Below are 26,868 nucleotides of genomic sequence, written 5' to 3'. Positions count from 1 at the left end.
TGCTTTAGACCACTGAGCCATCTCACCAGCCCCTGTTTGTTTGTTTTTGAGACCGAGTCTTGCTACGTAGCCTAGTCTGGCCTTGAACTCATGGAGATCCTCCTGCCTCCATCACCCAAGTGCTGGGATTACAGGCACCAGACCCAGCTAAAGCACTCTGTAATAAGCCCACTGTGTGCTGCCACTGTGATGGCAGTGCTGATCCTCAGGCCCCGCTGTCCACAGCCCGAGAGCACTTGGAGTAGCAGGCTCAACGCTGTGAAACAGATGAGCTCAGTGAAAATTCACAGCGACCTCAGATGCTAGACCTGTTGGGACCCCCATCTCACACACAAACTAGCTTCAGGTCAGGGAGGGCGCAGCCTTCGCCACGGGCCTGAGAGGACTGGGCTCAAACCCAGCTCTGTCTGGGTAAGGACCCCACAGACCTCTCCCGAGTTGGCATCAAAAACTGCAAGCTGGGCATGAGGTCACACACCTGGTATCCCAGCACTCAGGGGGGCTGAGGCAAGAAGATGGAAACTTTGAGCCCAGCCTCAGCAACTTATTAACAAGACCCTGTCTCAAAATTAAAAAAAAAAAAATTTAAAATATAAGAGGGACTGGATATGCTGTTCAGGGCAAAGACCCTGGCTTCAATTCCTAGTGCCAAAAGAAAGAAAGAAAGAAAGAAAGAAAGAAAGAAAGAAAGAAAGAAAGAAAGAAAGAAAGAAAGAGAAAGAAGGAAAGAAAGGAAAGCAGGTGAGGCTGGGGAGATGTCTCAGTGGAACAAGTGCTTCCCTGGCAAGCATAAGGGTCTGAGTTTAATCCCTTGTTCTAAAAAAAAAAAAAAAAAGAAAGAAAGAAAAAGAAAGAAAGAAAGGAAAGAAGGATGGAAGGAAGGAAGGGAAAGTGAGGGGTTTATGTCCCTGCCGCTCTGAGACGATGGAGATGGGGAAGCCTGGGGGTGGCCGGACTCTGGCTCCCGGGCATATCAGCTTCCTAGTTTAGCCTCGGCCTGTGATACAAGTTCTCAGAAGTGACAGAACTCTGGGAAGAAAAGGCAGGCGGCTCCCACTTCCTGGACTGCCTCAGGACCTGCATGTCTTGGGGGAGGCTTGGAATCAGGACCCACAAAGAGCCCTGCCTCTTCTCCATAGGTTACCTGCTGTCAGTCTCAGGGGTTCCACCATAGAGTGGGAGCCAGATACCCACCCTGGAGAGTTTCAAGAATGCCCTAGAGAGGGGCTGGTGAGATGGCTCAGTGGTCTAAAGCACCTACTTAGAACAAGCTTAGCAAAGCACAGGGACTGTGGTTCAATCCCCCAGCACCACATGCCAGCCAGCCCTGCCCCCTGGTGGGCTGAGCTGGCCACACACACACACACACACACACACACACACATAAATAAAGTTAAAAAAAAAAAAAGAATGCCCTAGAGAATTCTGAAAGTGCCAGGCACTAGATACACAGATCCCAGGACAACACTCCATTCGCTGCTGAGAGGACCCAGCAACAGGAGCCCAGCACTGACCCAGGCTGTGTGGCCCAGGCTCAGTGCAGCTTTGATTCTGAGAAGGACCTAACAGAGATGGACAGGGTCCACACCAGGCTGGCCAGGCCATGTCCTCTCAGCCTCTGATGTCCTGCTGCAGGGGGCTATCCCCCAAAGAATGGCTGTGACTTCCCTGAGATGTATGTTTGCTTGTTTGAGTACAGGGGCTTGAGCTCAAGTCTTTCACACTGAGCTACATCTCTGGCCCTTTTTAACTTTTATTTTGAGATGAGGTCTCACGAAATCATATGGCCTGGGCTGGTCTTGAACTTGTGATACTCCTGCATCAGCTTCCCACAGTGCTGGGTCCACAGGTATGGGCCACCATTACAGGTGCGCAGCATTTCCTGAATGGCAAGTGAGTGCTAGGCCAGTGGATAGCTCTGGTTCCCATGTGCACTGTGCTGGGGAGGACTATTCATCCCATTTTGTAGATAAAGAAAGAGGCTGAGAGAGGTTAGACAACTTGCCTAAAGTCACACAGCCAGGAAGGCCCAGAGACAGGGTGGGGAAATTGCTCTCGGTGACTCTTAAGACCAGGGTCCCGGCTCTATGCCACAGGGCCTCTTGGTGCCTCGTCTCCCAAAAGTCCATGGGGGGCACTGCTGGGCATTCAGTAAAGACTATGACAGGCTGGTGGAGACTTGTGCATGACTCTCCATGGTCCCCCACTGACAAAAGTGGTGCACCCACCTCCTATGACCTCATGTGGCCTCGTCCCTTGGCATCTGAGGCACCGGACATGAATACGGTGCAGAATGGGCTGAGTCCACCCCCCACATCTCAGCTTATTTTTTCTTTTTTATGAAGTTCAGTTCACGAAGCTGAACCCAGGGCTTTTGCGCCGAGCTACATCCACGGCCCTTTTGGATCTTTTATTTTGAGACAGGGCCTCACTAAGTCACTCAGTTGCCCAGGCTGAGCTTGAACATGTGATCCTTCTGCCTCAGCCTTCCAAAGCACTGAGCTCACAAGCATGTGCTCCCACACGTGGCCTCTGCCTACTCCAAGCTGTGCCATCTTCTGTGCGTGGATTCATAAGAAAAGCAACTCTAAGGCCAGGGAGATGGCTCAGTAGAATAAGCGCTTGCCTGGCAAGTGCAATGGCCTGAGTTCAATCCCTGGTTCTGGAGAGAGAGAGAGAGAGAGAGAGAGAGAGAGAGAGAGAGAGAGAGAGAGAGAGGCAACCCTAGACACATTTCCCAAGACCTTCTGGGGGCCTGGTCACGCCGAGGCCTTGGGGGTTTCTGTGAGTAGCCCCCTGCCTGGGGCAAGGTCCTCCCTGCCGCCAGGAGCCCGAGGTGCCCACTCACACTGGATATACCAGGCTCTCCAGATGGCGTTGTTGAGGCGGATCTTGTCCCGGCACAGCAACTTGAGGCCTTTGAAGTTCTTCCACTTGGGTGAGACCAGCTTGCCACTGTTGGGGAGAGGGAGGGTGAGGCTGGGGTGTGGACAAGAAGGAGCTCCGCACATGGAGGCTCTCACATTTGCTGCAACCAGGCTTCCATCTAGGGTTGGAATTTGAGGTACCTCCAGATCCCACTGCTCGACTGCCTACTTGAAGTTCCTACCCTGGTATCTGACTGTGCAGATGCCCTCCTAGGCGCCCATCTGTTCCTGCCTGTCCATCTGCTCCCCAAGCCACAGCCGAGCCATGCCTGCCCTGTCAGCTTGAGGCTCAGAACCACAAGGTCCTGTGTGGCCCAAAGGTTCCCTCCTCTTAGGCCAACTGGGGAAAGGCCTTGGACTTGGAAGTATGATTGAGAAATATAATCTGTGTTTAAATTTTTAAAATGATTACAGCAAAAGACCATTGCTGTGAGCTCCTCTCAGAACACTTCCCTTCCTTTCTAACGCACTGATCCCAGCACTCATGGCACTTTCTGCAGCAGTTCTGGAAGTCCTCTTTCACAAGGGTCTCAGCTGCACTGTTGTGACTGCTCTGATGTCCTGAATCAATTCAACACGTTTCTCTCTCATCGACATTTTGACCTTGGGAAACAGCAGAAGTCACATGATGCCAGGTCCGGTGGATAAGGTGGATGAGCACACACCAGCATACTTTTACAAGTCTGCCTTTCTGTTAGATGGCACTTGGCAGCAGCATGCACCACATTTTTTAATCATACTTTGTAAAGACCCTCAAAAAAGAAAACTTCCAGAACTACTTCAGAAGTGGCAAGAAGGCTGGGGTCAGTGCATTTGAAGCAAGGGGGAGAAGTCTGAGGCACACTAATAGTAGTGTGTCTTTTACTTAAAAACATTCTATTTTTCCATCTCCCCTTGCTTTTCTTATTTAATGATTTTCCTGGCTGGGAGAACTAGTGCGCAGGGAGTTGAGGCAGGAGGACTGCATTGAGTTCAAGGCCAGCTTGAGTTACATAGTGAGGGGTGTAGCCCAAGGCGATTTAACTCAGTGGTGCAGAGCCTGTGTGGGCTACATAGTGAGTTCCAAGGCCAGTGAGACCCTGTCCCAAACAAACGCATAAACAAATAACAGACCTTCCTGAGACTCAAGAAGGGAAAGAGGTATGCCCAAGGTTACATGGCCGGGACCCACTAACTAGGAGCCTGCAGCTTTTTCTCTATGAATCGATGACCCCCTTAGGCCTGGGCACTGGGGACGGTTTGCTGGAGGTAGAGGAAGCCTGTTTCCCAGAAGTGGCTTCAGAACAGCCAGCACTTTTTCTGTGTCTGTTATCTGTCATCCCAGGATGGCACTCCAGACTAAGCTGGAAGGTGGGCCCTCCCCAGGGCACCATAATGCAACAAGTCATCAGAGCCCAAGGACAGTCAGAGGAGAGACAGCATCCTCAGACCATAGCGGCACCAAGCGCAGCGTGACCAAGCCTAGCAGGCAGATGCCTGTAATCCCAGCACTCTGGAAGAGAGGCTGAGGCAGACAGATTGCAAATTCAAACCTAACATAGGCAATTTAGTGACTTAGTGAGACTCCATCTCGAAATGAAAACTAGAAAGGGATGGGGATGCAGCTCAGTGCAAAAGTCCTGGGTTCAATTCCCAGTACCACAAAAACAAATAAATAAGCAAAAAAGCAAAGTTCATGGAGTGCCAGGGCTTCTCAGAAGAAGCCCGATGCCACCATGAAGCTGACCCACGAGGCCAAGATACTCGGGGTCTTGGGCTCCTATGGGTACCCCACCTCTTCTCAGGGTCTAGAGGCCGTGTCTGTGTGGGAGTCCTCTGCCCCTCTCCAAGCTCAGCTCACAGGCAGAGGCAAGGTCTTTCCTCCAGCTCTGCTCCCTGTAGCGCCACGGGTGTACGGCTCATTGGATCCCCTCTCCTCTCTGGTCTCTAAGCTCCTGTGTTTGCTCTGGGTGGGGAGGGGTGGCAGCTCCAGGGACCAGGGGAGGAATTGCCATCTCAGGGGACAATAGGCCTGATTACCCAAATAGAGCACACAGCCAGGGCCCTGCCCCTCAGGCTGGTCCCCTCCATTCTTCAGTTGAATAAACACCATCTGTCTGGTAAGGAGACATGGACGGTGGGCACAGAGGATCTGCTCCTCCTCGGCCAGGCTCTTCTGTGACAACTGGTCAGGGGACTCCTGAGTTTGTCGCCAGCCTGTATCCCAGCAACCTTCCAGCCCACTGACTACCCAAAGTGCCACCCAGCCTGCCTGTCCTCTTCCACCTTCCTGCTGAGGTTGGAGGCCCAGCCAAGGCTGGGGAACACAGTAACAATAGCCAAGCCTTTGAGGAAAGGATTTGGTTGGGTGGGTGGGAGGGGAGTGGCCCAGCTTGGTGCACAAAGCCCAGGGCCAAGGTTCAAAAGCTCCTTGTAACTGAGGGAAAGATGGGAGACTTGGCCACCGGCTGCGGAACGTTCAGAACAGCCCAGCCGCTGAACATGCAGGAACCCCTGCTAGAGAGCCAGCAGGTTCTGCTGTCCCCGAGGCCACTTTCCCCAGCCAGCTCTGCCCATCTGCAGGTAGTTTCTTACAGCCTTTGCAACCTAACTTGGGGCTTCTGTCCCCAGAACCCCCAGAACAGAATCCTAGAAACTTCCTCCTACTCCCCACCTTGCACATCAAAGAACTAGGGGCTGGGTGCCTGCAGGCTGTCCTCCTCCTGGTCCAAGGACCACTTCTTCCCTACCCCTTCAGGACCCTAACCCTGCCCAGCCACTCCCTTCCTATCCAGTCCTCTCATGGGACCTTTGGCTTCTTTCCTCCAAGGAAACCCTATTTATTTATTTATTGATTGATTGATTTTGGTGGAACCAAGGATTGAACTCAGGACCTTGTGCTTCCCAGGCAAACACTTATTCTACTGAGCTATCTCCCTGGCCCAGATTATGCTTCATACAGGAGGAGCATTCTAAAGCTAAAATTCTGTGCCAATCCAAGGCCATTTTTTCTTTTGCCAAAAAAGAGGAAACAAAGTCTCCAGAGGCCTGAGGCACCTCCATTCTTAGTGTTTCCCTACCCACTCAGGAAGGCAGATTTAACATTCTGGGAACTGGGTCAAGATGAAGTCCTCTTCACCCCAGCTGCCTCTCCTTAACCTCTTGTGGTGTATGGAAGTTCTTGGGGTGTGCTCTGTCTCACTTGTTACATCCCCAAGACCTCCCCTTTTGGTCACCCTTGGTGGGACGGGTTGGGGCTTTGGCCAGCCAACGGCTGCGGAGCAAGCAGAGCAGAAAGCTGGAAGGAAGAGAGAGTGGCCTGGAAAAGGGGAGGGGGGCTTGGGGGAGGTGCTGGGGTGAGAGGCCACGGCCATTGTCCCGCCACCTCAGATGCCCTGTCGGGGCGGGGGCGGTCTCGTGATGTTCAGGGCAGGAGGGGGGAAAGGGACGGGAATCTGAACTTTCCACATCGGTCGGGCGCCCAGCACGATCAGGTTGCAACATGACCTGGGCTGGTGGCCAGGACTTGTGGGCCAAGGTTACTCTGTCTCCAGCCAATGGGGTCCCGTGGCCAGGAGACATGGGAAGGGACTCAGCTCCTCAATGCCCACCCCGGCTTCGGACCCTAGAGGTGGCGACAGGCGCGGGTAGGTGGCCAGCGGTTCTCCGACCGGGAAGAGCCGCTGAGGAAGAATTCGTGTATTTCCATACAGAAAAAAAGATCAAGGTCGGCCGATCCCCCTTTCTTCTCTACTGTTTTTGGTTGATAATTTATCCCGGCCCCTCCACTGCAGGGAACTTTGGTCCAAGGCACTGGGCCAGGACCCCGATTAGCACTCCTCCGGGACACGGGCGTGGAGTCGGAGCCGGGTGCGGCCTGAGCGCTCCGTGCCACAAGCCGGGGTCCTAGGCTTCACTAGGCGCTTGGCCTCCCCTGCACTAGCCCTGGGCAGTCTGCAGCACCCCTGCCGGGCCCACAACCTCTTTGAACAGCGCCCCTTTGGGCCAGTTCGGGGCATCCCCCTCCTGGCACCCTTGCTCTAGCTGGTCAAGAAAAGGTGTCCCAGTAATGGGGATGGGGGACGGTGGTCACAAGACTGATTCAGTTTCAGTCGATGCTAGCCAGTAATTGGGATAAGCAAACCCAGCCTGGTGGCGCAGGCCTGTCATCCCAGCGCTAAGGGAGGCTGAGGCAGGGGAATCCCTGATCAGAGTCAAGGCTTGGCAATTTAGTGAGATGGGCCTCAAAATAAATAAAATAAAATAAACGGGTGATGATGTAACTCAGTGCAAAGGCCCTGGGTTCACCCCCCCCCCAGTACTTAAGAAATTGGGAGGACTATGGGTGCTGGGAGTATAAAGGGATGCAGGAAAAGAATGTGTCTCTGAGGGGGCTGCTGGTCAGGAAGTTGGGGTCCGGGTCCACAGCAGGTGGCCACGTGGAATGGCTCAGGGATGGAAGGTGGGGATGAGTCAGGATGGTCTAGTGTCCTGAAAGTGTGAGGGATGTCAGCCTTGGGGACAGCGCTCAGGGAGAAAGACACTTGGGAAAGGTGACTGGTCCATTGAGGGACCGCCGGCTAGGCAGGGATCAGAAGACACAGAGGGCTTGGGGTGGGGAAGCCCCGTGGGGGCCAGAGCCCCTGGAGCAGTGGGGACCAGGCGCGCGAGTGGCGCGCGTGGGTGACCAGGGCCGCCCCAGCGCGCCCGCAGCAGAGAGCCAAGCCGTCGGGTCCGGAGCCGCCCTCACCTGTAGGCCAGGCTCAAGCACTCAAAGAGGCGGGTCAGTGTGGGGTCGATGCTGCGTGGCCCGAAGTCACCAAGCCCTACGGGTCCCTCCTGGTCGCGCCGCCGGGTCAGGGAGTCGCTGTGCGGCGATGACACCATGAAGTGTCCGCTGTGGATGACCTGTGAGCGGAGCAGGCCGCCAGTGCTGCGCGGGGGACCCGGGTCCTCCGAGTCTGTGTCCGAGTCCGAGTCTGGGCTGGAGACAATCCGCGGGACCTGCAAGCTCGAGGCCAGACCTGCCAGCGCCCGGGCCATGGTCGCGGCTGCAACCACCTCGCCTGCACTTCCTCGGAGCTACTTGCGCGCTCCAGGTGGCCCGTTTGGCCTTATTAGCATGGCCCCGCCCCTTATCTGGGATAGGCCAACGGCGTGGGCGTGGTCTTGGCGAGGCGACTGCAAGCAGGCCTGGCGGGTATTATTGTAATCAATACCCCAAGGGTGAGTCTCGGAGCTCTAACTGTCTGCGCTATCACTTCCAGAAAGGCCAGCTGTCACCTCCTGATCCTCAAAGCTCCTCAGTGCCTGGCGTTCGTGCATCCAGCGAGGCAACCCCCCGCTTCACCCGCTTGCCCTACCTCGACTCACCTTTACCCCTGCCTCGGTCCTCTGCACAGCCGGGAGCCCCCACCTCTCCATGGGGCGTTCCACACAGGCAATGCCCCAAAGGCCGGGCTCATGAGAGCTTGTTAGCACCCCTAGTGACCTTTGGGATCGCTGTTACCGCTACACATAAGTTCCGGGGATCTCCACGTGTGACTCCTGCAAGACTGTAGGACCCCTTGGGAGGCCTGGGGGTACAGCTCTGTGACAGGTGCCTGCTTGGCAAGCGCAAGGTACTTCTGAGTTTGATTCCCGGGCTGTTACCGGTGGGGGCAGAACAGGAGACAAATCTAGCCTTGCCCTTGCCCACTGTATGACCTGTCTGTGGTCCCGTGGGAAACCAGGAGGAAGGGATTGACTGTGTATCAGAGCTTCGGGAATGGGTCACACACTTTGGTTGTCTTGGGGGCTTGTGATACTGGGGATTGACCCCAGGGCCTTTGCACTGAGCTGCACCGCAAGATCTTTTATAGTTTTTTGACAGGTTCTTACTAGGCCAATAAACCCCCCATTCTGGACTCCAACTTTGAATTCTCCTGCCTCAGCTTCCTCCTGCTGGGAATACTATAGGCATGTGACACACTCCTTCCATCACCTTCCCCACCACCTCCCAAGGCTGGGTACCCCCTCTGTCCCCACCATGGTCATCTGCATAGTCACCTGACCCTTGCTGGCTCTCTGATGCCCTGGGTGGGGAGTCCATTCTCCCTGCCCACCTGCCGCCATCTGTGAGGGTGTTCCCCAAGTTGACCATGGCCAAGTGTCCCTTCTGAGATCCGAGCAGAGCCTGACAGAGTTGTTGCTCTCCGCTTAGTTGTCCGGCTTCTCTCCTGCTCTGCCAGCCTCTTGAGGCAGGACTATGTTCTGGGGTCGCTGAAGCCTCACACCAGATACCGGGGAACTTTGGGAACGGTTGGGGAAAGAAGTGGAAGGCTGGGGAAGCTTAGGGTCACTGTCTGTGGCAGGATAGGTGCCCTGGATCCAGCAGACAACCTGGACAATCCTTCCTCTGCCACTAATCCCACAAACACAGGTGAATCTCCCTTACTGGGGTTCTGTCTCTCCTGGGAAATGGGGGGCTTCTTAGGGCCCAGCATTTTTGATCACTCTTGGCTCAAAGTTTCTGCCTCAGTATCCCCAGTTCCCTCCAGGTTATTCCACTGGCCTTGTGCCCCAGCAGAATCTTGGCACAGTTCCCTTCCATTCCAGAGACTTCCCTGAGCTGGTCTGCATCCAGCCGGAGGATCAGAGGTGAGTTCTCTCCCTCACCCCACATGCCTGGCTTTCCCAGCCACTGCCTGACCCTCGAAAACCATCTGCTTGTCCCTTCTGCCCTCTGCAGGGTCTCAGACACCTCTGGGGGACCCAGAGCCAAAAAGACAGCAGACAGTCCTGCCTAAGAAATTACAAGCAAAACAACACCAAAGTCAAGTGTGGTGGGACATATCTGCAACCCCACTACTCTGGGAGGCTGAGGCAGGAGGATCACAGCCTGGGCAATTTAATGAGACTGTCTCAAAATAAAAATAAAAATAAAAGAGTGGAGCCTGTAGCTCAATGCAAAGGCCCTGGGTTCAATTCTTAGTGCAAAACAAAAGCACTGAAGTAAACAAAATGGGAGCTGTCCACAAATTCTGACACAGTGATTGCAGGATGGCCCTGCCCAGCTGGCAGCAAAGGTTTGGTGTGAGCCAGCCTGGCTCACCTCTCACTGCCTTCCCATCTGCCCTCTATTAACCTCTGCCTGGAGTTTATGCCTCTAAATAAACAAACCCAGTTCACAGTCCCTGGAGCTACAAGACAAGGTTCTCTTCAGGCTGAAAAGACTTGGCAGTCCCCAGTGGTCCCACCTGACACTGTGCCCTCCCTGCCTCCCCACCTCAGCTCTTAGGGCTTCTCCCCAACTGTCCCCCCTTGTCACGAGCTTGCCAAGCTTTGATGGTCCCCCTCTGACATCTTCCCCGATTTCCAGGTTACTACCGGTGTCCCCACAATCCTGGTTCCCATCAGTACAAGGACTATTTCCTTCTGCTCCTGGTGGCGAGTCAGAGGTGCACAGGCCTCCTCTTCCCACTAGGTGGCAAATTCCTTGCAGGCGGGAGCTGCATCCTATTTCTCTCCATAGCCTATTTCCTCCTCAAGTGCAAATGCACAAGTGGGTATTTGTTGAATGAATGAGCTTATGTTACAGGAATCTATTAGATACTCTATCCATCCACCCAGCCAGCTAGCGGGCCATCACACAGAAAAAATGTGTGTTTGTCCCAGTGCAAGATATTTAATGACGGGGTTGGGGAGATGGTTCAGTGGAATAAGCGCTTCCATGGCAAGCGCAAGGGCCTGAGTTCAATCCCCAGTTCTGTCAAAAAAAATAAAAAAATAAAAAAATTAATGAGGAGGGGTAGTTTAAAACACATTAATTGACCACCAACTGGACTATACTGTAGACACAAGAATTGATATGTTGGGGTGTTTCATTTTTACTTGAGCCAAGGTTAAATGCTGTCAGGCTCTGTGGCACACTCCTAGCTACTGGGAGGCTGAAGCAGGAGAATTGCAAGTTCAAGGCCAACCTGGGCAGTTAGTGAGACCCTGTCGCAAAATAATACACAGTAAGCAAATGACAAACTTTAGAAAAGGCCAGGGATAGTGGGGTGTGCCGGTAGTGCTGGCACTGGGGAGGGTGGCGAAGAGCCACGTACAATAGCACACGTCTGTAACCCCAGGAAGCTTAGGCAGAAGAATCTCAAGTTCTAAACTAACCTGGGCAGTTTATTGATTTTGCAAAGCCCTATTTCAAAATAAAATGTTTTGAGGGGCCGGGGATATGGCTCAATGGTATAAGCACCTGCCTGGCAAGTGCAAGGTCCTAGGTTTGATCCCTGATACTGAAAAACAAACAAACAAACAAACAAAAAAAAGTTTTGAAAAACAGCTGGAGTTGGGGACCTGGGAGATGGCTCAGTAGAATAAGTGCTTCCCTGGCAAGTGCAAGGGTCTGAGTTCACTCTTTTGAGACAGTGTCTCACTATGGAGTTCAGACTGGTCTTGAACTCACTGTGTAGCCATGACTGGCTTTAAAGCCAAGATGATCCTCCTGTCTCAGCCTCCCAAGTCCTGGGATTATAGGTATGCACCACCATGCCCAGTTCAGAAGTGTGTCAGTATTTTCACCATTTCACAAAAGGGAAAAACTGAGGCCCTGAGAAGCTCTGGAAGAACCTTGTGGAGGAGAACAACCAATAGTCAACATTTATGGAGCGCTTTCCACTTGTAGACCCACAGAATCTTCGGAAGCACCTCATGACTTTGAACCTATCTTGTAAACAAACATTAGGCTTTGCTAAAGGACACAGCTTGTGTTTTGTTTTGTTTTCAGTGCTGGGCTTTGAACCCAGGGCCTGGAACACACAAATGATCTATCACGGAGCCACGCCCCCAGTCCCCAAAGGTCAGGTTAAAGGAACTTGGGTTCAAACACAGCCAGTTTGAAGCCAGTCTGTTCCACAAGCAAAGATCTCAAATTAAAAGGACTAGTACACGCTCAGAGTTCCATCCCCTTGAGCGACTGCGGCAGCTTCCTTTGAGTCCGAGACCAGCCTGGGCAGCACAGGAAGATGCTGTCTCACAAACAAAACAAAAAAACAACAAAAATAAATCTGGGTTCAATGGCGCGTGCCCAGGATCCCAGCACTCAGGAGGCTGAGGTAGAAGAATCACCATGAATTCAAGGCCAGCCTGAACTACAGAGTGAAGCCCTGTCTCAAAATAAAATAAAATCCCCCCAAAACACCAGTTTGGAAAAGGATTAGGCAACAGCCTCTAGGGGGTGTCTCAATGCAAGTATTTATTTATTTATTGTTATTATTTTTTCATGCGAGGTATTTCATGGGAGGAGAATCTAAACCCATTAATTGCTCAACAATGTTAGGACCCAGCAATTCTGCAGAAATGCGCCTCTCTGCACCAAAGGCTGTGTAAAGGCCACTCCCTGCAGCCCTGGGCTTATCTGCCCAGTATTGGAAGCAACTCAGATTACCTTATAGACAAACACGTGGAGACAACACACACTGTGGAACGTTGCTTACACCATGATAAATGTGACAGGGTCTGCTGTGGTGTTAGGAATCAGGGTCTCATTTAGCCTCGAGGTGAAAAGAACAGCACCTTTCCGAGGGTGCTGCTACCATTTTACTTCTTGATCTAGGTTCTGGTCACAGAAGTGTGTCCCTTGGAAACACATTGTACCAGATAGTTAGGATATGACACTTTTTACATGGACTTAGAAGCTATTTTTTTTTTCCTCTAATTTCTTTTTCTTTCTTTCTTTTTTTTTTTCTTTAGTGTATTTGGTTGTTACAGGGTCTCACTATGCAGCCCAGACTTGTAGTGATTCTCCTGTTTTCAGCTGCTCCAGCACTGGGATTACAGGCATATGCCACCACGCCCGGACTCTGTGGGCGGCTCGTCCTGCTTTGGGGGCGGGACTGGCACCACCTGTGGTCTCCGTGCTTACCTAAGCTTGCCTAAGCAGGTGCTTTAGTCCGCTGAGCTATCCTGCTGGCCCCATAGAAGCAATTTTACTATTTGATTGTTTGGGTTTGTGTGTGCATGTGTGTGTGTGGGGGGAGACTGGGGTTTGAACTCAGGACCTTGCACTTGCTAGGCAGGCACCTAAGCCACTGGAGCTATCTGCCCAGCCCTTCCATAGAAGTAATTTTAAAAGAAACTGCTTGTACATAGACGCAAACACAGGCACCAACCACCCCACACCCAAGTCTGGTCACAACAGCACACAGGTGCTCAATGGGTTATTTTTCCCACTCCCAGCCACAGCCACCTCTCTGACTGCCCTGATAAGGTCCCCTGCCACACCTGTTTCCTGCTCCTGCAAACCGCAGTCTCAAAGCCTAGCTTTCGAAGGAGCCTTGCTCAGCCTGAGCACCCCACGACCAGGAACACAACCTCCACCTCTTCTTGCTGGTTCCTCAGCTCCTTCTTCTGGGTGGGACTTGCAGGGCTGCCCCGTGTGAGGGCATCTAAGCCCGGGAAAAGGGGACAGTGATAAGACCCAGGGGAGGATCTGGCAATGGATGATGAGGTGGATAAAAGACTCAGCTTGTACCCCTATAAAATAGGTGGGCAGCCCATGAAGGAAACGTCATGACTGTGATTACATTAAAATGACAGTCAAACTGGCCATGGGTACTGCCTGTAATCCCAGCACTCAGGAGGCTGAGGCAGGATTGTCCTGAGTTTGAGGCCAGCCTGGGCCACATAGTGAGTTCAAGGACAGCCTTCACTACAAAGCTAGACCCTATCTCAATAAATAAATAAATAAATAAATAGGAAATGACGGTGTCAAAACAGAACAATTTTTATTACAGAAGCACTTAAGTCTTCTATATCAAAAAATACAAATCCCTGTATTTATAAAACACTGCTTCTGGGGCTGGCCTGATGGCTTAGCGGGCCAAAGCGCCTGCTTAGGCAGAGCACAGTGGCCAGGTTGCTCCCAGGCAGTGTTGCCACGCCAGCCCCGTCCCTGGAGCTGAGATGGTAATTGAGACTGGGCGTGGTAGCACCTGCCTGCAATCCCAGCGCTTGGGAGGCTGTAAAGAGGAGAATCACTACGAGTCCGATCTACAGGGTGAGACCTGAACACCCTGTAGACCCTGCCCTAAACACAGAACAAACCAAAGCAGAACACCGCTTCTCTATGTGACTTTACTGATACGCAGATAGCAATCACTTTGCTCATACATTTTTAAATTACAAAAACAGAGAGTCCTGTAGACTGTCTCTGGTTCTGGTTGAGAAGCATTTGTGCTTTGAGGTTGTAGGAATGAAGGAAGAGCCAGATGTGGTAGTGTGTGCTCTTAATCCAGCATTCTGGGAGGCTGAGGCAGGAGGATCCCAAATTGTAGCCCAGCCTGGGCAACCTAGTCAGTAAGACCCTCTCCCTGAATTGAGCTCAGTGGAAAGACTCTGGCTTCAGTTTTGAATACAACTCTCTCTCTCTCTCTCTCTCTCTCTCTCTCTCTCTCTCTCTCTCTCACTCTCTCTCTCTTTCTCTCCATCTCTTTCTTGGAGGTAGAGCCAGGCATGGTACTGTACACCCCTGTACTCCCAACATAGTGGAAAGCTGAAGCAGGTGGATTCCAAGCTCAAGTCTTGCCTAGCAACTTAGTGAGATCCTGTCTTTTTTTTTTTTTTTCTTTCAGAACCGGGGATTGAACTCAGGGGCTTGTGCTTGCCAGGCAAGCGCTTATTCTACTGAGCTGTCTCCCCAGACCCAAGATCCTGTCTTAAAGTAAAAAATAAAAGGGATTGGGGACATAGCTTAGAATCACTGGGATCAATCCCCAGTAAAACACACACACACACACACACACACACACACACACACACACACTCATACATGGAGGAGGAGAAGGAAAATAGGAGCAAGCACAGCAGGTTAGAGATGAAATAAGAATCCATTTATCCATTGAGTCATTTACCCATTTACCATCACTTAGCAATCAGTCTTCACCCTTTTCTCCATTCTCTTTTTTTTTTTCCAATGCATTTGGTACAGGGTCCACTACACAGCTCAGACTCATTGTGATCCTCCTGTTTTCAGCTTCCCCAGTGCTGAGATTACAGGTGTGGGCCACCAGAGCTGGCCACTGAACCCTGAGCCTTGTGCTTGCCTAATCAGGTGCTTAGTCCACTGAGCTATCTCGCTGGCCCTCTTCTCTCCACTCATAATCAGCAGTCCATCCATCCATCCATTCATCCATCCATCACATCTATCAGCCATCATCCATCCACTATCTATCCATCCATCATCCATCCATCTATCATCCATCCATCCTTCCATCCATCCATCCATCATCCATCCATCCTTCCATCCATCCTTCCATCCATCCACCCATCTCCTATTGGTCAACCTGTTCACCTGCTATCTGCATCTACCTGTTTTCCCATTTCTTCATCCCCCACCCACCTGCATATCCACTCATCGCCCACCCAGCACATGCACCACACTAACTATGTGCTGACACCAGGCTGTCAGCAGGGATGAGAGGGAGGCAGCCAAGCCCAGCAGCTTCTCAGTGAGGTGCAGACATAATGGCCAGGACTATGGAAGTGGATCGAGGGGTGACTTGAAGCCTAGCTGGCAGGGAAAGCTGCTTGAGATGGAACATAGAAGGCAAAGAAGTGCCAGATATGGTAGTGCACACCTATGATGCCAGCTCTGTGGAAGGCTGAGGCATGAAGATCTCGCCTTGAAGGCAAGATCACTGAATCACTAGGCAATTTGCTGATTTAGTGAGAGTCTACTTCAAACTAAGAAAAAAAAAAAAAAAAAGAAGAAGAAGAAGAAGAAGGCTGGGTATGTAGCTCACTGTGAAGGTCCTGGGTTTGGGCCAAGGAGATAGCTCAGCAGCATAAGCACATGCCTGGCAAATCAAAGATGATCTCCAGTACAAAAAAAAGGGAAGTAACCCGGGATATAGCTCAATGGCACAGCACCTGTCTGGCAAATGCAAGGTCCTGAGTTCGATTCCTAGTACCTAAGTAAATAAACGCAGCTCCAGTGGCACAACTGGTTAGCATGTGATACTTACATGGAAGTTCCTAGATTCAGTCGCCAGCATTGAAAAAAATTCTCAATTGGGCACAGTGGTGGGTGGCTGAGGCAGGAAGGTCACTGTGAGTTCGAGGCTAGCCTGAGCTACATAATGAGTTCAAGGCCAGCTTGGACTGCATAGGGAAGTGCTTTCTCAATAAGTAAATAAATAAAATTCACTACTATGCAAAGATGTACAAGGAATTCCTTGTCATACCATCCATTATGCTAAAAAAAAAAATGGGACAGTGGTTGACCAAATTTGGGTAAGTCTGTGCAGTGGAATACTACGTGCTCTTAGCAGAGCCTCGTCTATAAAATGGAGGTAATGATAGTATCCACCTCACAGCTTTCATGAGGCTTTAGTAAACCAAAACTTGCAAAGTGTTCAGGTGGAAGATATGAGCTACTGTTGTCATTATAGTTGGGGGTAGACATGGGGAGAGACAGCAGAGGAAAAAGAAAGCTATGGTCAGTAGGAAAGGCAGCTCCAACCTGCATATTTTTTTTTTTTTAGGAAAGGGTCTACAGGGTGTTCAGGGTCTCACTATTAGACAGACTTATAGTGATCCACCTGTTTACAGCCTCCCAAGAGCTGGGATTACAGGTGCGCACCACCACACCCAATCTCAGTTGCCATCTCAGCACACCCTGGGGATGGGGCTGGCACGGCAGGCCCAGGGATTGAACCCCTGGCCCCTGTGCCTGCTTGCAGGCACTTTAATCCACTGAGCTATTTGGCTGGCCCTAATCTGCATAAATATTAACAATAATAAATATCACATATAACATGGAGAAGAAAAGTTGAGACATCCAGGGCCCAAATGATGACATCGGAGGTCTTTGGTGGGAGCATGGCTGATAGCAGAGACACTTGGTAAACTTCCATAAATTTGGGTATTGCATTATATGCATTATTGTTGAAATCAGCACTGACCCTCCAATAAAGAAATCCTTAGGAGGTGGTGCAGCAGATGATAGCATGGGAATCCTCATATTTCTTGGCAACTGTAATGGTTTGGGTCTAGATGTCCCCTTAAAGCCTCATGTAGTTCTAGAGGGCCTTCTTTGGAGGCAGCTGAATCTAGAGTTTGTGACTGATTTGTAGTGCAATGCTGGGATTAAGGATGAGTGACTACTGGATCAGTTCACAGATTAAATTGGAACTGCTCTAATCCCAGCAGTCTAGATAAGAAAAAAGGCAGAATTAGGCTTTCTTTCCCCTTCTGCTCTTGTTGCTTTTTGTTGTCTTCCACCTACCTCATGGTTCCTCTGTGCCATGGCAACTGTTATGGTTTGGGTCTAGATGTCCGCCTAAAGCCTCATGTAGTTCTAGAAGGCCTTCTTTGGAGGCAGCTGAATCTAGACTTTGTAGTTCTATACCACTGTGAGCTAAATAAACCATTTCTCCTTTAACTTTGGTGTCTGGTGTTTTGTCTAAGCAAAAGAACTAAGAAAGTAACTAAGATAGACTTTCGTACCAGGAGTGGGGTTGCTGCTGTGACTGTACCTGACCATGTGGTTCAAGAGCCTTTGGGAATGGCTTATGGGAAGAGATTGAAAAGGTTCAGAGATGCTGGCTAAAAAAGGAGAGCTTGAACACCTTAAGCCGTTCTGTATGGGAGATTCTGGTTAGAGCTCAGAAGATCAAAAGGCTGATAGAAGTTCTGCCAGTAAAGGTCAGGCTCAGGAGGTTTATGCTGGGAAACCTCAGGACTGCATTGGCTGTTGGACTCCAGATGATTGGTGTTATGATCTGGCAGAAGGTTTGTCTGCATTTTGCTTATGTCCACAGACTTTGCCTGAGACTGAGATTTAGGGCAGAAGACTAATTAATCTGGCAGAAGATATTGCAGGGCAGTCCAATGTTGAGGCTGTGACATGGCTATTGGTGGGGGCTTTTAGCCAGTTATATGTTGAAAATCAAGAGCAAAGGCCCAGTAGAATGATTTAAAATGCTGTGAGTTTGTCCAGAAGGGAAGTCTTAACTTCCTGATGTGTGATTTCTCTTATATGAGAAACTCCAAGTATAAGTGATTTATTTATTTATTTTTTATATTTTTTTTATTTTTATTTATTATTTAGTGTGTGTGTGTGTGTGTGTGTGTGTGGCCAGCTCAGCCCACTAGGGGGCGGGGCTGGCTGGCATGTGGTGCTGGGGGATTGAACCGCGGTCCCTGTGCTTTGCTAAGTTTGTTCTAAGTAGGTGCTTTAGACCACTGAGCCATCTCACCAGCCCCAGTATAAGTGATTTAAAGAGTAAAATAAAACATATTTTTTTTTTGGTGGACTCAGCTCACCCTGAGGGTGGGGCGTTGGGGATTGAACCTCAGTCCCCTGTGCCTGCCTAAGCTTGCCTAAGGAGGTGCTTTAGACTGCTGAGCTATCTCACCAGCCCCTCATAAATGTTAAAAAAAAATGTAGATAGATCTCTTACAAATGAGAAAGGGAGCAAGAAATGGAGGACATAAGGAGGAGTAGGTAGGGGAAATAGAAAGAATTGAGATGTGTTGTATATCAATTCCCCAAAAAGAATGTAATCACACACTAATCAAAAATTTAAAAAAAAATTAAACATACAAACAAAACAACACAAAGATCAGAGAGCAGACATTTGTAGATACATGTGTTCCCTGTCTTTTGCCAAAGGATGCCTTGCGCCACCTGGAGACTTTGCCAGCAAGAAAGCCACTGCAGAACTGAGCAATACCAGTATCACACCTTTGAATCTCTCAGAGTTTGGGGTTCTAAATAAACCTCTTTTCTTTATAAAGTTAACTGCCTTAGGTACTTCATTATAGTAACACAATGCTGACTAATGTAGGGATTGAACTCAAACTCAGCTCAATATCTTCCCTCTCCAGAGATTGCCACAAGTTGAGGTAGGGCTTAGGGCTGAAAGTTCAACCTTGTGAACATGTAACTAGCCCAGCTAGTGACATCCTGAAACTATCTAGTGTCTTCCAGCCACTGGTCATCTCCTGAGCATAAGACACTCTTACCACTCTGGAGATTCCAAAGGTTTTAAGAGTCCTGGGCCAGGAACCAGGGACAAAGACAAAAAATGTCTTTCCTAGTACCATGGCCAGGGACCCACCGGATATGGTCCCTGCCTGCCAGTTTCCTAAGTGACAATCTGGCAGACTGTGCTGTCACACCCAGACTGGGTGAAGGGCTCCATCACAGGTGACACGGCAAGGCCCAGAGGGTTTCGTGTTGCTCCCAAATACCTTAGAGATGAGGATGGGCACCTGGGTCACATGTTTAAAGAGTGGTGTAGCTCAGATGTGAACCCAGGTGAGCAGTGGCAGAATCTGAGCCTTTGCAGGGGTGGCTTGGAGAAATTGAAGGCTAACTGTCCCCTAGGCTCGCTGTGCAAACACCAAGTCAGGTGTGCACTGTTTACAAGGGGGCAACTGGCGTACAGCAGGCCCTTCGTGAATACTTGCTGTGCTGAGGAAGGGCTGCCATGTCTTTCCCAGATGCTTGGGGAGGGGGCTGAGAATGAGCACAATGCCACCTACTGATCAGGGCTCCTGGCTGTCATTTGTGAAGTTTGGCATCAGCCCAGTATGAGTGGCAGAAGCCAGCAAAGGTGACTGACAGGCCTCACGCTCCTCAGAGGGAGAAGCTGGGGTAGGACTCAGGACCTTCACCCTGAGATATGTCTCCAGGATCTTTTTAATTTTTTTTCTTTTGATGCAACATCTCTCTAAGTCACTAAATTGCTCAGGCTCAGCTCGAATTTGCAATCCTCCTGCTTCAGCCTCCCAGAGTGTTGGAATCACAGGCATGCATCACCACACGGAGCTAGTCAGCCCATTTTGTAGCTGAGGAAACAGAGGCCCAGCAAGCAGATGTGTCCAGACAGGCAGGCTGGGCACCATTTGTAGCCAACTCCGCATGCCAGGGTGAGGTCTCTACATAGTTGCTGGGGTGAAAGGGGAGCCTGGAGAGGGCAGAACGGTTGTCAAAACTGTCCCCATTCCAGGCCCTGTGTAGCTAGGGAACATCAGGGTCACACACAGCAGTGTCCTCCTGGGCGCAGAGGTGAGGGGTTCAGGGTGTGGACTGTGGCACTTGAACTTGGCCCCTATTGTGGACCGCAAGCTACTCCCTCCGCTCCTCCCCTACCTCTGCCCTTTTTTCCTGTCTTCTTTCCTGGTTTCATTTTTTACTTTGCTTGTAATTTTTGCACTGGAGATGGAACCCAGGGCCTCACGGAACACTAGGCAAGTGTTCTACCACTGAGTTACATCCCCAGCCCTTTTAAAAAAATTTTTACTTTGGCTAGAGTGGTGGACTGTGCCTACAATCCCAGTACTTGAGAGGCTGAGGCAGAAGGACTGCTGCAAGTTCAAAGCCAGCCTAAGCTTTTTTTTTTTGGCGGAACTGGGGATTGAACTCAGGCCCTTGCTCTTGCTAGGGAAGTGCTTATTCTACTGAGCCATCTCCCCAGCCCCCAGTCTAAGCTTTGAGTTCAAGGCCGGCCTAAACTACACAGTGACGGGCTGGTGAGATGGCTCAGTGGTCTAAAGCACCTACTTAGAACAAGCTTAGTGAAGCACAGGGACCGCAATTCAATCCCCATCACCACATGCCAGCCAGCCCGCCCCCAGGCTTGCTGAGCTGGCCACACACACACACACAAATAAATAAATAAATAAAAATAAAAAAAACTATACAGTGAGACACTGTCTCATAAAACAAAATTAAACATCAAAATAAATACATAAAAACATTTACTTTGAAAGCTGCGCATGGTAGTGCACACTGGTGGTCTTCTTGGGATACAAGTCTGAGGCCAATCTGGGCTACATAATAAATTCAGGACTAGTCTGAGCTACACAACAAGAACTTGTCTCAAAAAACCCAAAATAGTAATAGTAACATTTTTATTTTGAGACAGAGGCTCTTTAAATTGCCCAGATTTTCCTTGCACTTGTGGTCCCCCTGCCTCAGACTCTTGCATAGCTAGGATTACAGGCATGCACCATCACATGTTTTTTTGCCAGGTGTGGTGGCACATGCCTGTGATTCCAGCACTCTGGGAGGCATAAGCAAGAGGAGCCACAATTTGAGTTTAGCCTGAGTGACATAGCAGTTTAGTAAGACACTGTCTCAAAATAAAAATAAATAAATCAAAAGGGCCAGGGACATAGCTCAGTGCAAAGGCCCTGACTTCAAACTCCAGTGTTCCCTGCCACACACACATGCACACACACACACACACACACACACACACACACACACACGCGCGTGCTCACATAGAAAACAGGGTGCTGCAGAACACAGAAGATGGAGTGATAGCCTCTGCCAAGGGACTCAAATAGAAAAGTCCCCCTCGAACCATATGAGGCAGGTGGCAGCCTTCCTCCACCCTGGTTCCCTACATCTACCCCCTAAGTGGTCCCATACCAACCCTGTCAGAGCCCCAGGCCCAGGATTGACTAGAAAGGGGGTACCTGGGGGGGGCACATTTGGTACTAAGAGTCATATAGCTAGAGGAGCTAAGCAGGAACTCCAGGCCAGGACAGATTCCATCACCCAGACAACCCACATATCTTGGGGAAAATTAAAAAAAAAAAAAAAAAAAAGCATCACCCCTTATTCGTGCCAGGACCTGCCCTGGGAATCCTCTACTCCTCCCTGTCCAGAATAGGTCCCCTTTCTCCAACGTCAACTTAGTTACCTCGAAGAGAAAAGGCAGGCAGGAGTTGCCCTGCCAGAGCCTCAGACACAGAGAAGATGCGTGGGGAGGTAGGTGAGGAGGATAGGGGTGGTGCAGACACCTGGAGCTGTTCTAGGAGGCTGAGACGCAGCCAACACAGCCCCCAAGGCAGAACACACCCTTGCCCAAGCTGCTGTAGTCACAGGTTATAGCAGGGTGACAGCAGGCCACAGTGAAGTCCAGAAGAGGACACAACTGGCCAAGGTGAACTGAGGGGTAAACTAGAAGTGGTGGTGGGAGCAGAAAACAGCTTTAGGCCAGGCGTACTGGTGCATGTTTACAATGCCGGCACTCAGGAGGCTAAGGCAGGAGGATGGCCTCCATTGAGGCCAGCCTGGATTATGTCCTAAGGACCTGTCTCAAAACAATAACAACAAAACAAACAACAACAACAACAAAATCCTAGTTTTGGAATCAGGCTGTGTGAGTTTGCAGGGCTCTGCTGTTGCTCAGCTGCATGCCCTTGGGCCAGTGTCTTGACCTCTTTGGGTATTGGCTTCCTCATCTACAAAGTTCCTCTCAGGTGATCAGGAAGAAGGAAATGGTTTCAGAAAAATCCATGGCAGTGCCTGGCTCATAGTAGGTGCACAGAACGTTTGAGCCTCTCCCTCCCCTGGGCGCCTGGGTGCCTTCTTGGGCTGTGCTGGAGAATAAGAACTGCGATGGCCAGGTGTTCCTCGCAGCCTGGACAGCTGCAGCGCTGGCCTCAGAGCCAGGGCCCAGGAGGAGACTCTCAGAAGGGAGCAAAGCATCTGGCCAGCTGTGGCCACGGGGGCCCAAGGTTGTGGGCCCTGCCCCTTGTCTGTTCTGTGCCACCCTGCAGCGGCTGGCACTCATGAGCAACTCTCCACCTAAGTCTACGTACACATCACCACCAGTGCTGCTGACCCCAAGGCCCTACGATTTAAGTCACAAGCTACCAAGTCTCCAGGTACTCCTCAGCTGCCCTCCCCTTGAGCCGTGACCCAGATTCAAAACTGTGTCCTGGGCTGGGATAGATAGTGTCCTAAGGACAGGATGCAGGGGGTCTTCTCCTTAGAAAAATCCCAGGGGCCACAGCTCTGAGCTCCTCAGCTGGGACCTCCCTTTTCAGCTGAGAGGAGCCCTGGGGGCCTGAGATCCAAGACACCCATATTGGCCTCCTCTGGACAGGTGCTGGCACAGGAGTGGGACAGGCCAGGTACTGAAGATTTGCTGCACTTCTGGGACAGACGCAGCCTGGATCCCTGGAATGATCCCATCACTCGCTGGAAAGCCCCTCAGGGCTCATTCATCGAGGCCAGGGCCCCTCCTTCAATTTTGTCTCTGCCTCCCTATGAGTGACCCAGAAGCTGACATCCCAAGTCGTCGAGGACAAGCCAGGGCCAGAGAAGGGAAGTGAAGGGTCCAAAGTCACACAGCTAGCTGGGACACAAGCCCCAGGCACCCAAACTCAGCCCAGACCTGACCATGGGAGCCCCTCTTCACCAGGATGGCCTCAGGAGATCCAAGGGCGGCACTGGTGGCTGGAAGCCAGCAGGAAACCCTCACAGTCCACACCAGGCCAGAGAGAGGGCCCAGCCCCGCTCTCCAAACCTCTGCGGCCAAAAATCCACACGCCCCAAGGCCCTGACATCTAGCCCTTCCTCCTGGCACCCTGGGCACATAGGTGGCTCCAAGGAGACCCCTCTAGAGGCCAGGATTCAATCCCAGCCCAACCAAGGGGATCCAAGAGGCAGCCAGAGGCCCAAGCGCCTGTTCCTGTGCTTCCCTGGCAAGGGCCACCAGGATGGATCCGTGGGTTCCTGGGGATCCAGAGCCCTCGGGCGTGAGCTGGCCAGCAGGCCTTACACCAAATGAGATGGTGCCAAGGGTATAAGCCCCTCTGCCTGCCCAGCCAAGGGGTGCCCTTTCCACTGTACAGCTGGGGAAACTGAGGCTGGAACAGTTTTTCTATGCTTTCTCTGGAACAAGCCCGGCACTCACCTGCTCACCGAGGCGATCTGCAGGCGTCAGGGTCCCGCGTCCCAGGGCGTCCTCCGGGCTGCGGGATGCTCTGCTCCGGGCGCCTTGCGCCCAGCTTTTAGCCGCGGGTGTGGAAGGCACTGGGGCTCCCGCCCGCCGCGGCACGCTGTCCTTTGCCCCTTGATCCGGCGCCTCCTTCTCTCCTTAGCACGTGGGTGGCAGCCGCCCCGCCGGCGGGCGGGCTGTGGCGCAGCAGTGGCCCGGGCCGTGGGCTCGCGCGCCTGCCAACCCCAGCCCGCTCGTGCGCGCTCACCTTTACCCCCCTGCGGGGCTCGGGCCCCCAAACCAGCCTGAGAACAGGAGGAGGAGCCGCGGCAACGGGGTAGAGAGAAGCCTGGCGCGGCCTCGTCGGTCCCAGTTCCTGTGTGTCCGGCCGGTTTGGCCCCGGGACCTGCTTCACCTGGAACTCAGCGCGGGGGTCGCTGCTAAGCCCCGCCCCCCATCGCTCACCCCTGCCTAGCCCATCCCCCAGCTGCCAGAATCCCACTCCTTTGAAATCCCTCTTCTTCCCCCAGAGCCCTCCACAGCGGCTGTTCAATCCCACTTGGAACTTCTCTTTCTTGGTGGTGGTGGTGGGAGTTGAGACAGGGTCCCCCCCTATGAATTCCAGGCTGGCCTTGATTCCCTATGGAGCCCAGGTAGGCCTCGAACTTGGCGCGATTCCCCTGCCTCAGCCTCCGGAGTGCTGGGATTATAGACATGTGCCACCCTGCCTAGCTATTGAAACCACTCTATCCGACCTCTTTTCCCTTCCAGAGTCCACACGTCCTCCTCCTCCTCCTCCTCCTCCTCCTCCTCTTCCTCCTCCTCCTCTTCCTCCTTGCCCCCTCCCTTGGAGTCCCTTCCCCTCCTAGCACCCTTTCCCGACCCTCAGTCCCTTCCGTGGACTCCAACCCCTTTCCAGAGCCCCCTGTCCTAGCCCCATCCTGCCTCCTTTAGCCGACCAAGCCCTGAGCCCCTTGGTCTTCGTGGTCTTAGTGCAGGCTCCTGCTGATCCTTACAACTCATTCTACAGCTATACGCGTACTCCCTTCGTGGAGCAACCCCCAGGGAGGACAGGGACAGCGACAGACCCAGACCCACCATAGTGGCCCAGGAGGAGATTCCAAGCCATGAAATAGTGCCTGGCTTCAGAGTCAGCTGCCTGGGAGGAGCTCTGCCCCTGCCTCTGGAGGTGGGCTACAGAGGGAGTGTGGAGGGTGTGGAGCTCGCGGTGACATGAGTCTCCTACGGAGCACAGGAGCAGGCTTTGAAAGGATAGCACCCGCTTGAGCTTCAGTTCCTGCTGCCTCACTCAGGTGCTCATGGGAAGAGGGGCAGAGGGGGGACCCTCTTCCGGCCCCTACTCTCTCCCAGCCCTCCTGTCCTTGGAGAGTGTCACCTCATACCACTCTTCCTGTGGGGACTTGGACAGACACAGGTTCCCAGGCAGAGAAGGACACCAGAGTGTCCGTGTCCGTGTGTGTGTGTGTGTGTGTGTGTGTGTGTGAGAGAGAGAGAGAGAGAGAGAGAGAGACAGACAGACAGACATACAGAGACAGACAGACAGACAGACAGAGACAGAGACAGAGAGACAGAGACAGACAGAGACAGAGACAGACAGAGAAAGAGACAGAGACAGAGAGACAAAAAGGAACCTTGAACCAGGACGCAAGCAGCCTGGGGTGTAGCCCTCCCTGATCCTGCCCTTGACTGACTATCACACGGAAAGGTACTTTTGTCACTATGCCATTGCCCACAGCCTTAGTTTCCCCATAATAAGATTGCCAGATTTAGCAAATAAAATCCAAGATGTTTAGTTAAATTTCAACTTAAGATAAACTATGATTTTTGGGGGGTGTATCAGTATGTTTCATGCAATATTTGGGGTACACTTTAATAAAGATCATTTACAATGCTTATCTAAAATGTTGATAACCTATCTGAGATTCCAGGATTGACCCTACCATAGGTAAAACAGCAACAGCAGCAGGGGCTGGGACAAGATGGTTTTTCTCAGGGTCCCTCTTACTCCAGCTCTACCCAGTAAAAAGAAACTAACAGGATATAGTGGCCTCGCCTATAATCCCAGCACTCTGGGAGGCTGAGGCAGGAGGACTGCAAATTCAAGATCAGCAATTTAGTTAGACTGTCAAAATAAAAAGGAAGGACTAGGGACACAGCATAGAGCAAAGGCCCTGAGTACACCCCTTGGTACCACAGGGGGACAAATCCTTACCTGAGGGTCACAGGGCCCTCATGTGGGAGGGGAGACGCTTCCAGAAGCAGCCCGATCCTGGACGGCTTCCTGAAGAAAGAAGATTCTCATGGTTGCCTGGAGGCCCGGATAAAGTGTGGGTGGGGTGGATGGAGGGTGGCTCCTGGTGGGTAGTTTCCCTGCGTTTAGGGAAACTGGGGAGGTGTGTCCCACAAGGAAGGGTCCCCAGGTCAGCAGAAAGTGGCACATAAAGATACTAGAGTCAGGGAAGGTTGTCACATCAACTCAGCACAACGCGATGCAGTCGCCTGGTCTGCCGAACACCTAGCACATGCCTGGTCCCCCCCCCGCACACGTTAAGCCCTTTCTGTGGGTTAGTTCATGCAGTTCCTTCCGCAGCCAGCAGAGGGAGGGTGTCTCCTCCCCATTTCACAGATAAGAGCAGAAGGCTGGGAAGTTAGGTGACTGCAGGTGGCAGAGCTGGAACTGGAGTGCAGGTGGCCTGACCATCCCTATTATGTAGTACATCCTGTGCTGCCGGCAAAAGCTGGGCAGAGGAACCTGGCTCACTCTCACAGGGACCTCTAGTCTCACGGGAGTGAAGGCCAGTCCTGAATGACGTAAGTGCAAACTGGGTGTGGCACACACCTGTAATCCCAGCACACTTTGAGGCTGAAGCAAAAGGGCTACAAATCTGAGACCAGTCTGGGCAGTTTAGCAGACCCTGTCTCACACTTAAAAAACATTTTCAAGAGGAAAGGTGTGGTGGTGCATGCCTGTAATCCCAACACTTGGGAAGCTGAGGCAGGAGGATCTCCACAAGTTTGAGAGCAACCTGGGCTACACAGTGAATTCAAGGCCATCCTGGACTACATAGTAAGATGCTGTCTAAAATAATTTTTTTAATTAAATAAAGGGCTGGAGATATAGCTCAGTGAGAAAGCCCTGGGGCCAGGGAGATGGCTCAGTGGAATATGTGCTTCCCTGGCAAGCACAAGGGTCTGAGTTCAATCCCTGGTTCGGC

General features: G+C 51.7%; 2 protein-coding genes and 1 long non-coding RNA gene across 9 annotated transcripts in view; 2 read left to right on the top strand and 1 right to left on the bottom strand.

The window, feature by feature from the left end:
• The window catches only part of Mlxipl (MLX interacting protein like), a 36,051-nt gene extending 12,350 nt beyond the window's left edge, over positions 1 to 23,701 (bottom strand). For 5 of the 7 annotated variants that reach the window (XM_023714444.1, XM_004630572.2, XM_023714445.1 and 2 more), the window contains exons 1-2: positions 7,657 to 7,983; positions 2,849 to 2,955 (exon numbers count right to left, since the gene is read on the bottom strand). In XM_023714444.1, the coding sequence (XP_023570212.1) occupies positions 2,849 to 2,955; positions 7,657 to 7,949 (400 nt within the window). In that variant the 5' untranslated portion in view covers positions 7,950 to 7,983. Of the gene's footprint in view, positions 1 to 2,848; positions 2,956 to 7,656; positions 7,984 to 23,608 lie in introns of those variants that run through there. The other 2 variants (XM_023714449.1, XM_023714448.1) reach the window with 2 other exon arrangements.
• On the top strand, positions 9,259 to 9,714 carry LOC111816591. Its single transcript, XR_002820949.1, has 3 exons — positions 9,259 to 9,327; positions 9,427 to 9,545; positions 9,637 to 9,714. It is a non-coding gene; the product is annotated as an uncharacterized LOC111816591 (long non-coding RNA).
• Positions 21,661 to 26,868, top strand: part of Vps37d (VPS37D, ESCRT-I subunit) — a 21,154-nt gene continuing 15,946 nt past the window's right edge. Inside the window, exons 1-4 of the mRNA XM_023714312.1 lie at positions 21,661 to 21,672; positions 22,467 to 22,574; positions 23,796 to 24,023; positions 24,163 to 24,285. Of these exons, the coding sequence (XP_023570080.1) occupies positions 21,661 to 21,672; positions 22,467 to 22,574; positions 23,796 to 24,023; positions 24,163 to 24,285 (471 nt within the window). The remainder of the gene's footprint in view (positions 21,673 to 22,466; positions 22,575 to 23,795; positions 24,024 to 24,162; positions 24,286 to 26,868) is intronic.

This window comes from Octodon degus, unplaced genomic scaffold, assembly GCF_000260255.1.
Source record: "Octodon degus isolate 3935 unplaced genomic scaffold, OctDeg1.0 scaffold00035, whole genome shotgun sequence".
Taxonomy (NCBI): domain Eukaryota; kingdom Metazoa; phylum Chordata; class Mammalia; order Rodentia; family Octodontidae; genus Octodon; species Octodon degus.
This window is presented reverse-complemented; position numbering and strand designations above follow the sequence as displayed.